The sequence below is a fragment of the Trypanosoma conorhini genome (genome assembly GCF_003719485.1).
Source record: "Trypanosoma conorhini strain 025E chromosome Unknown Tco_14.4_contig_00398, whole genome shotgun sequence".
In the NCBI taxonomy this organism is placed as follows: Eukaryota; Euglenozoa; class Kinetoplastea; order Trypanosomatida; family Trypanosomatidae; genus Trypanosoma; species Trypanosoma conorhini.
In genome coordinates, this window is record NW_021704484.1 from 4,565 (window position 1) to 14,051 (window position 9,487).

The following is a 9,487-nucleotide window of genomic DNA, read 5'->3' on the forward strand; positions in this document are numbered from 1 at the left end:
TATCCCCGCACTGGCAGTCAGCCGCGTCTCCGCGAACACGCGCGCGCGGAACTCGGACGCAACATCCGCCGCAGTCATGCCAGGGTGGGCCCGCAGGTACGCCGTCACCTCCATCGTCAGCTCGTCAAGGCCCACGCTGGTGAAGTTGGGGTCGTAGTCGGCCGCAATGCCCCGCACCACGGCGCTCTCCGCGTGGTACGCATCAAAGTCTGTTGGCACGATAACGAGCGACGGGCACAGCTTCCTGCCAATGTACCCCGGCATCCCGGAGCGCACGCCGTACCGCCGCGCCACGTAGTTGGTTGTGGACAACATTTCGAAGCTCCCCACACCCAACGGGAGATCCACAAGCGAGGGATCCTTCTTCATCTCCACGGCGGCATAAAACATATCCATGTCCACGTGCACATAATTGCGGAACTGGCGCTCTGCCTCCAGCTCTTCTTCGATTTGGCTAACCTTACTCTCCCACTGCCTTCTACGCGCCACATTTCTTTCTCCACTCATGCATTGCGCAAATTGTGCAGATTTTTGGCGAAGTTGCAGCACGTGTTTCTGGCGGAGCTCAGCCTTGCGGCGCTCGTTGATGTAATAGCTGGAGCCTTTAGATGCCTCTTGTATAATGGCCGCCGTCTTCTTCGCGTCGGCCTGCTCCAACCCAGCCTTGTGGTTGTCAAACTGGAGCTGAAACTCCGCCGCCAGTTGAGGCGCTGGAAGGACGTTAGTGACCGCAGTGTATCTGCTACACGGTCTGTCGCTCTCCGCTCGCACCTCCTCGCCCTTGGCGCCCGCCGCCAGGTCCATTTCCGATTCACCCAACACTCTTTCCCTTCCCCCTTGCAGACGCGCTTTGCCCGTACGCCGTAGGGAATCGCCAGCGTGCGGCAGAAACGCGACTGTGAGTGCTACTGCGCTCCCGCCCGCCCACCCCTGCCGGGCCAAGCAGCAGGTAGAAACTACTAGTCGTCGCCCCACGCGTGCTACACTCTTTTTCCTTGCTTCGCCTGCACGACGCCCCTTGAAGTGCTTCTGAGAAGCGCAAAGACTACAATACAGGGTGAAAAAAGTGGCACACGGCGCACACGCCATAGCGCGACGTCTCCCCTCTCTACCCTCCCATGGATCCCCACCATCCGCGTGACGCGCACGTTTCTGTTTTCCCATCCCAGATAGATGCAAACCTCCCACAAGTGGGACTGGCAGCGAAACACAACCACGCCTATGAGAATATACGGCTCCACCGGCGTACAACGCGCATGCACCAAACGCTGCACTTTACCCTGTTTCTTTTTCTTTTCTTTTCTTCCGGTTTGCTTCGCTGCTTTAAGTTATTTTCTCTCTCTCTCTCTGCCGTTGTTGTTAAACTCCCACACTCCTCTTAAGCTATTTTTGAGTTTTTCTTCAGTCAACTTCGGTGAGTCTCCTTTTTATTTTTATTTTTCATCATTTGTTTCTTTTTTTTTGTTCTCGCCTACGATGAAAAGTTACACGGAGGCCACTTACTTGCAGTCGTGCGTGACAACATTGGGGGTGGAGCAACGGAGAAAATTTGAGGGACGACCCAAGAACAACAACAACAAAAAAATTAAAAGGAAAAAACACACGCACGCAGATAAAAAAAGGGGGGAGAAAAAAAAACACAATCAAAAAAAAGTAGGGAGCAGGTGTTTGCCGCGGATGCTCCTCTGGGTAGGCTGGCCCCGCAGCTCCTTCTGTGGTGAACGGAGGAGGCGAAGCCGCGTGTCCGCGGAAGGAATAAAGCGGAAGAAACGAAGACGGCCGCTCACGAAGGAGAAGCACGATAAAAGGAAAAAAATACCGAATGGAAGACGCCGCAAACAACAAGCTCAGAAAGGGGGGAGGTAACGTATGAGGGGAGAGTAAATGAGGGGGAATGCAGAAACAGCAGTCAAAAGAATAAATAGGGCGAGACGCCAAAAACAGGCACAACACCAACAGTGTTCATATCCTGCAAAGAGCCATTGGATGCGAGAGAGAGAGAACGATGAAGCAGAATCAAAAAGTGAAAAATAAAGCACCATCACCACCACCATTTCCAATGGTGCCGTCGAACTCAAACGGCTCTCTCTCTCTCGCTCTCGCGGTTACTTGCCTTCCACCCTCACGGGCCCGTTTATTATTTCTTTTTATTATGTTTTTTTTGTTTTACTTATGAGCGTCGCCTTTCCCTTTCTGTCTACACCCAGCGGTTCATTCTTCCACCACACCACATATTCACCTTATATATATATACATACTCTTTCTTTTTCCGTCCTTCACCCGCTAGGAGGTTAGAAGGAAGGCATCTCACCCAAAGACGCGCAAAAACAGAGGTAGAGGTACAAGGGAAGACTGAAGGAAGAAGAAGAAAAAAAAAAATCACGAAAAAAAAAAGCAACAAGCCAAGGAGGCAACCCCAGGGTTTCCTCATGAAGAACAAATGGGAGAAGAAAAAAAAACAAAATAAAAAAAAAACAAAGGTTTGTCTTATCGCTGCTGTGATACAGTTTGGAGGGTTACGGGGGGAAAGGACCCCTGTAGATTGGTGTCACCCTTTTGAAGCGGGGAAACCACAAGACTGTCCGTACTGAGGGTCGCGTGAAGTTGTGGGGTGTCCAGATTGGAGTTGGACAGTGGCAACGTGCCTTTGATGTGGTATCCACTGTCCCCCGCGCTACCTGACGAAGGCTGCCGTGCTGAGGCTTCCGTTGGCCCCGCGCTGGCGGAAGGCTCCACAGCCGATGATGCGTGGGACTGGCGCCCGTTTATTGACCCCACCGACGCCGGAGGAGACTTCCCACCGAGCGCGAGAGCTCCCGCAGACAAGGGAGTTGTTCCAGTCAGAGGGGTGAAGGTAGGCTGCTTCGGGGTGGTGTGCGGGGTGACAATAACAGTGTGCCGCAGCTCATGGAAAAAGCGACATGAACTGCCACGATTGCAGCGGCCCTCAGCGTAGTGCCTGCATGGGTTGAGAGTCCGTTGCTGAATCCAGTCAGTATTGCTGGCCGAGTATTCGTATGGGTTGTGCGAGTAGGCCCATTCCTCCTCGCCAGTGGGCTTTCGAAAGAGCCGAAGCCTCCTTGAAGAACCAAAAAGAGGGGACTTGCCTCCTGACATCTCTCCTTCTCTCTTTATCTTTCTCACTGTCTATCTGTCTCGCTTGTTATTTTTGTCGTGGATCTGTCGTGGGTTAAGGCTTCCTCTTTTCTTTCCTTTTCTTCCCCACCAATACTCCTTCCTCCCCTACCCTGCACACACTGTCCGGAGTTATGCCTGCTCCGTCCTTCTTCTCTGGAAGCTGTCCTCTGTTGCCCTTGTATTACGGCCGCGGTCGTGCAGTCCAATACCTATAGGGGCTCTGTCTTTCTTGCCTGCTTCCGCGTCGCTCACGGGACGGCGCAGCCTCTCTCCTCCACCCCTCCTCCTTTTCTATCACGCGTGCCTTCACCTCTGCTGTGTGCACGGCAGCCAGCCCAACCACACAGCAGGGACAGACGCGACAGAAAAAAAAGAGAGAGGAAGAGAAAGTTACGACAAGAACCCACACCCTCTACGGAACCCCGTACACATCCGGAGCCATGAACACACACACACGCACCCACACAAATAAGTAACAAGCAGCGGAATCATACGCAAAAACAAAAACAATATAATAATCAGACAAGGACACATTATAAGTCTAGCCCCATCAACATCTAACCAGCAAAGAAGAAGCGAGTTGGGTTCACAGGTCAAAAACTTCGCGAAGCTTTTTTGCGACAGCGTCTTCCGTGTTGCGGCCAATCACTTCCAGCTGCGGCAACGCTTCCTTCAGCCGTGCCTGCGCGTTATCCATGATGCAACCTTTCCCGGCCAGTTGCAGCATCTTGCGGTCGTTCATTCCATCGCCAAAGGCAATGAAATCCTTTTCGCTGAGCCCCAGCAGCTGGGCCACTTCACACAGCGCCTTTCCCTTGTTGACTCCAGGTCGCACAGCATCAAGCACAGTGCGTACTGACAGGTTGTGTTCCACTCGTCCCTCGAATTCCCTTTTCAGCACCTTCTCCAGACGCACCAACACTTCTTCCTTCCCCACGTAAAACACAGCATGCACACCATCACGTGGATGCGTTGTTAGATCGACTTCCTCGTACCGGAACCCGGACCGCGGGTATGCCGTGAGCATTCGCTCCAATCCATGATTTGTCACCCACGCTTCATGCTGATACATGTTGGCCGTAAACAACGGCTGTTTTTCGCCTGCGAATGCTGCCGCATCTTCATCGTCGAGTTTAATGGCAAGAAGCTCTGCAACGACGTCAGGCTCCAAATCGTGCGAGGCAATGACGCGTCGCTGCGGGTCGAACACCCTCGCCCCGTTGCTGGTGATCAGGTAGCCGCCCTCCAAGCCGCAGTTGTCAACGGTGTGGAACACATCTGGATGCGGCCGGCCGGTGGCAAAGACGATGGGGATGCCTTTCTTCCGCAGTAGCCGCAGCGTCTCAGCAGTGTACTCGGACACTTCGTGGAACTCGTTGAAAAGTGTTCCGTCAAGGTCGGTTATCACTGCACGAAATGCCATGCCGAAAAGCTTTTTCTGGATTTTACTAGAAAAAAAAGGAAAATAGGAAAAATAAAAAAGACAAAAAAAAACTTGCCTTTCGCCACCCTTGCCGCCCCTGAGTTTATTTTTCCTGCTTCGCTTAGTATCAGCGAGAGGCTTGCCGACAGAAAATTATTTATTTATTTTGATAGCTGTATGTATATATACATATACATGCATATAGCTGGTTTGAAGTAAAGTGAGTCTGCGAGAAGCGGGGAGAGACGCACAGAGAGGCAAATACGGGGGGAAAAAAAAGGAAGGGGAAGGCGCACCGGCGTGTTTCCCACTGAGAGCACATCTGCGCCATCGCCACGCTTGGAACCCGCTGTGCCGTTAGCCAAGCCACCACATCGCGAGGGAGGACCAAAAAACCAAAACCAAAACAAAAAGGTCGTAATAATCCCTTTCTCAGAAACGTTCTACTTTGCAGGAGGCGTGAAACGGGACACGAAACAAGGGAGTACAATGGTGCACCGTTGCACTTGCCACGCGCTGCGTGGATCCCAGTCAGGTGCGCACACACCGCCACACGGAAACACATCTGCTCAGAACGGACCCTCCTCCTCCTACACGCCCTCGCCCGTCGAACATGTATGAAGAGCAGGGCCCAATTCCAGTAGAAGAAGTTAGGAAGAAGAAAAAAAACACACACAATCGGTACACAATAGAATCAGTACAGCTCTATCCTACTTGGACAGTATTTATCTCCTTACACCTCAAAGCGAAACTGTGGCGACTTTCGCAGGGTCGATTGCTTCGGGCGTCACTCGCTTTGGGGCCATTTCCGCATGGACCGCAGCGGCAGTAGGAGAAACCCTGGTGTTGCTGGGCGCCTCGCGCACCTTGCCTGGCATCCGCTTTTTGCTTCCGCGAGGCCTGGCACGTGTGGCCTGCCTGGGGGAGGGCGTCGGAGTGGATGCCGCCCTCGCGCCTTGCGCGGGTGACGGATTACCAGCCGCGACTTCCTTTGCCAGTGCAGGGACCGTCCTCCGTCTACGGGCGTCAGTCACAACGGCAGGAGCAACTTTCTTTTGCACATTCGACCCGTGTATAGGCGTCTCCGCTTCCGCGGCTTCCAACGACGCGGAGTAAGCGTCCGCGGCAAGTGACTCCCGGCGTTTTTTTTCTGCCAGGCGATAGCGTGAGGCGTGGAGGGTGAGATGCAGCACCGCGGTGTTGCATCGGCTCAACTCATGCCGCACCTTCGAAGCGGAAGCGGCAGGAACGCCGTTCACCGACACAACGCGTATGGCGTTCACGTAAGGAAAGGCAGAACTGGCGAGAAATTGCTTTGCCACCACCGACCCCGCCACAGCCTCGTCCGGCAGCGGGTTGAGGTAGACGGAGGTCTTTCGTTGATGCACGCCAAGCTCCCAAGGATCACGTGAGGAGCGCCGGGTCATGCTAAGCGTCGCCCACGGCTCCATCTTGTTGCCGCTGATGCACTCGCTTACTGTGAAAGACAATCCCATAAACGGACGCCTAAAGTTTGGCCTGCATCTTGAGAGCATGGACGCCGCCCTGCCTCCCACTCTCCCTCTGACACGTCTTTGTTTGGACGCACTGTAAGCACGTCGACGGAAAGTTACCTTTGCCTCTCACTGAGAAACGCACAGAACAGAGGCGGCAAAAGCACAAATTAAAAGAAAGCAAAAGGAGAAGGGCGAAATTAAAAAAAAAAGAAATTAGAGACAGAGAGACGAAACGCCCAGGTACATAAAGGAACACCTCGCAAAGAAGCAATACCAGATGCAGCAAGCAGGCGGAATGAACTCAGCCCGGCGCATATTCCTCCTCCTCCTCCTCCCCTCCTTTTTCCAGGTCGCCGCCACTCTTCTTGCTGTTATGTGAAGATGCTCCTGAGCCTCGTTTACCCTCCGCACCTGAGGCGAGCTCAGGGCAGGGACGCTTCGCCAGAGGCCCTACAGAAACCTCATTTCGCTCCAGAGCCTCTCGCAAGGCAGTGACTCTCGAGGAGAAGTTCACGCTATGTCTCGTGTCATACGCCGCGCGACGCTCCGGGTCGGAAAGGACCTCGTATGCCTCCGTGATGCGCCGGTAGCGCTGCTGCACCTGCGCCTCGGTGCTCGCGTCGCCGTCCTTGCGATACGCCGCGCGGTCCGGGTGCAGCTGCAGCGATAGCCTCTTGAACTGTCGAGACAACTCCGCCTGGCTGGCGTTAACCGGCACGCCAAGGACGGCGTACAGCGCCGGAGGGGAGGCCGACGCACCGGCGGTCGAGGAACTCATGCCGCGTCGTCTCGCTCGCTTCTCCCCCGCCGCGGGTGGAAGAAACCCCGCCTCCCTCTTCTAGCGGCGCCCAAACAGAGAGGGTGAATGCACGCCGGCAAGCCACGTGTGGTGCGCTCCAAGACGGAGGCAATGAGAGACAAGAAGAGAGAAACGCGAGGAAGCAAACGCGCGCGTGTGTGTGCGTGTATGCGTGTGTAGCACCAACGCAAAGCATGCAGAACACACACACCTACACGCAGTGCAGAAAAACACAAAAAAAAACGACAAGTGCACTGGGCGTTGAACAAAGGATAAAAAAAGAAAAAGAGAGACATGTAAACATCTTCGGATTCAACTAGTGACGGTGAACCTTAATAAAAGAAACGGCTACGGTGCAATGCAACCGAAAAGGGTGAGAAGCACCTCGTCTTGGAGGAACTCAGAGAGGCCAGAAACCACGACTCGTCGAATATCCAAGTCAGGGTTCACGGCCTCACTGCAGTCACTGTCAGCCGGTGGGCTCACGCTCGACCTTGTCGTACATACTGGAACGCATAGTGTCTCCTCGAAAAGAACTTGACGTTCCCACTGACAGCGTGACTCTACACCCACCCGTATCTGCTGCAGCTCCGCCATGAGGTGACAGCCTGCGTGTTGTACCTTCTGCCGCCGGGCCGCCTGATACATTGTGTCGCCGTATTCCATCAGCCACGTGTGCGCAGTGGCTGTAGCAAAGATGCTGTCGGCCTCGTCATTCACCATGAGCAACCGTAGTCGTTCCTCCTCCCGTATTACTAAGTGCAGCTGGTGCTGAAGCATCCATCGCAGCACCACGCATTTGTCGCCTCCTCTGCCGCAGACAGCGTAAAACGTACACCGACTCGTGGTCCGCAGCTCCGTCTCAAGCAGCACGAGTTCCCCTCGACGCGCCCGTTCATACTCCACGAGCAGCTGGATGGTCACTTGCAGCCGTGTGCGCTGCAGTTGCCTTGCACGCTCCTCCCGCTGGCTCTGGATCAGTGCGTGGGAGCGGTGGCGAAACTGGTCAGGCTGAATATCTTGCTCCAGCGCCTCAGCTTCGGCCCACCAGAGAAGCTGCCGTTCTTGTGCCTCCACATCGCCTACCAACTTCTGCATGAGCACTTCCTCCTCCGCGGCGACAACGCGCCGGCAGAGACTCTCATATGTGTACATGAGGAAACAAAGCTCCACAAACTCGTACGCAGTGATTTCCGCGCGTGTGGCCCGCTCCATCCCAAGGCTCTTCACAATACGTATGTAAGTAAAGTAAGGAAGAAAAACATGTCCCCGCCGTTCCGCCACATGATGCAGGTAAGAACGCCGCACGCCATGCGACACCCCTCCCACCAAATTGCCTCCTGGTGGGCGAGGCCACCTGACTGCGGCGTGTTCACTTTTCTCATCCGCGAGCTTCAAGCAAAATGCGTTGTACCCCAGGAGAGTTTCAAACCGCTCCGCCTCATCCCTGCGAATGCGTTGAATCCCCTCAAACGCTAAAGAACTTAGTTTGTACTGGCCACCTAAGACGGATAATTCCTCCTCTCGCTCGGCAAGCAAGGAGTCCTGTAGAAAGCCGTTTTCCCCAACCACGGTGGAGACGAAGAGGCAGAGCAGATTCACTTCAGGCTCCAAGGGGATCCTTGATGCCTCGAGCAGCTCCATATCCCAAAGAAGATACTTACATGGTAGCGGGGTGCTGCAGGATATATATTGGCCGAGGACGGTCAACCTGGCCAGCTTCTCTTCTCGAACAACCTCAAGCAACTGCCGCCACACCTCAAGCTGCCGCACAAATTCGTTCCAAATCATCAGCTTCCCCTGCAGCAGCTCCTGGAGTATCCCCAGTGTTGTGCAGCGACGATACCACGGCTCAACGATGTCGCACTGACGACGGGCAGCTTCCTCCGCCTCAAGATGCTGCGGTGCCGCGGTTATAGACGTATTGCGTTCAAGGACCCTTCTAAAGGCATTTTTCAACATTCGCATCAACTCCGCGTCCGTGGTGAGAATAGGCGGCTCGCGCACGAACCGCCAAGGGGACAGAGAGCTCACCCCGTTCCCACTACTGTAACATTGCACCGGTGATGTTGCGAATGCGGTCGATACAATTAAGGCACGCTCCCGCCTCTCTTCGTACATGAGCCAATGTAAACTGCGCTGCAGCGCCTCCACTGACCTTCGCTGAAACGTTGCCCTTTCCGCAGACCCTGTCGACAGCCCCATCAACGCTGCACGGTGCAATGACGCATACTTGCCCTGAAGCGAAACAGCAGTACGCGGCAAGGTCTTATCACTACGGGTGATACTGGGCAACTTCGGGCGGAATACAGAGCCTGATTTCTGTTCAACAAAAGGCTCATACCGCGTTGTTGTGCGCTGCTGTCGCGGGAGCAGCGGTAGTTGGCTCATGGGAGATGCCTCCCTTTTTTCTTCTTCCTCCTCAGCTGCGCCTTGTCCGAATGCGAGTGGAATTACTGTGTTGCCTACAACACTAAGGGCGTTCCCCTTTGCAGCAGCTGCTGCTGCGGCACTGCCTCTGTTGAGGGAGCAGTTGATGGTGGGAGCACGCCACGGTGGCGCCGGCTGTGAGGTTACTAGTTTTGCCCTTCCAAAAACGCCCCGGAAATGATTTTTTTTTTGTGTACTGGC

General features: G+C 54.5%; 6 protein-coding genes across 6 annotated transcripts in view, besides 12 other annotated features; all 6 read right to left on the reverse strand.

The window, feature by feature from the left end:
• Tco025E_06149 (putative DNA polymerase kappa, putative,DNA polymerase IV) overlaps positions 1-804 on the reverse strand; it is a gene marked incomplete at both ends in the record, with an annotated part of 2,127 nt that extends 1,323 nt beyond the window's left edge. The window contains one exon of the mRNA XM_029373037.1: positions 1-804. This exon is cut by the window's left edge and continues 1,323 nt beyond it. Within this exon, the coding sequence (XP_029226867.1) occupies positions 1-804 (804 nt within the window).
• Positions 805-1,424: 620 nt separating this feature from the next.
• Positions 1,425-1,466: a microsatellite.
• Positions 1,467-2,082: 616 nt separating this feature from the next.
• Positions 2,083-2,101: a microsatellite.
• A 32-nt stretch (positions 2,102-2,133) lies between these two features.
• Positions 2,134-2,168: a microsatellite.
• A 161-nt stretch (positions 2,169-2,329) lies between these two features.
• Positions 2,330-2,347: a sequence feature (GA-rich).
• Positions 2,348-2,395: a sequence feature (A-rich).
• Positions 2,396-2,406: a sequence feature (GA-rich).
• Positions 2,407-2,447: 41 nt separating this feature from the next.
• Positions 2,448-2,479: a microsatellite.
• Positions 2,480-2,487: 8 nt separating this feature from the next.
• On the reverse strand, positions 2,488-3,117 carry Tco025E_06150 (uncharacterized protein; the record flags this gene model as incomplete). Its single annotated transcript, XM_029373038.1, has 1 exon — positions 2,488-3,117. The coding sequence occupies one exon, from the start codon at positions 3,115-3,117 to the stop codon at positions 2,488-2,490; it is 630 nt and encodes a 209-aa protein (XP_029226868.1).
• A 465-nt stretch (positions 3,118-3,582) lies between these two features.
• Positions 3,583-3,605: a microsatellite.
• Positions 3,606-3,724: 119 nt separating this feature from the next.
• Positions 3,725-4,561, reverse strand: Tco025E_06151 (haloacid dehalogenase-like hydrolase; the record flags this gene model as incomplete). Its single annotated transcript, XM_029373039.1, has 1 exon — positions 3,725-4,561. One exon carries the CDS (start codon positions 4,559-4,561, stop codon positions 3,725-3,727), a length of 837 nt encoding a protein of 278 aa, XP_029226869.1.
• Positions 4,562-4,590: 29 nt separating this feature from the next.
• Positions 4,591-4,632: a sequence feature (A-rich).
• Positions 4,633-4,715: 83 nt separating this feature from the next.
• Positions 4,716-4,765: a microsatellite.
• A 536-nt stretch (positions 4,766-5,301) lies between these two features.
• On the reverse strand, positions 5,302-6,096 carry Tco025E_06152 (uncharacterized protein; the record flags this gene model as incomplete). The annotated part of the gene is made up of 1 exon (XM_029373040.1): positions 5,302-6,096. The coding sequence occupies one exon, from the start codon at positions 6,094-6,096 to the stop codon at positions 5,302-5,304; it is 795 nt and encodes a 264-aa protein (XP_029226870.1).
• A 115-nt stretch (positions 6,097-6,211) lies between these two features.
• Positions 6,212-6,270: a sequence feature (A-rich).
• An 88-nt stretch (positions 6,271-6,358) lies between these two features.
• On the reverse strand, positions 6,359-6,835 carry Tco025E_06153 (putative chaperone; the record flags this gene model as incomplete). Its single annotated transcript, XM_029373041.1, has 1 exon — positions 6,359-6,835. The coding sequence occupies one exon, from the start codon at positions 6,833-6,835 to the stop codon at positions 6,359-6,361; it is 477 nt and encodes a 158-aa protein (XP_029226871.1).
• A 175-nt stretch (positions 6,836-7,010) lies between these two features.
• Positions 7,011-7,034: a microsatellite.
• A 170-nt stretch (positions 7,035-7,204) lies between these two features.
• Positions 7,205-9,247, reverse strand: Tco025E_06154 (uncharacterized protein; the record flags this gene model as incomplete). Its single annotated transcript, XM_029373042.1, has 1 exon — positions 7,205-9,247. The coding sequence occupies one exon, from the start codon at positions 9,245-9,247 to the stop codon at positions 7,205-7,207; it is 2,043 nt and encodes a 680-aa protein (XP_029226872.1).
• Between the last annotated feature and the right edge of the window lie 240 nt (positions 9,248-9,487).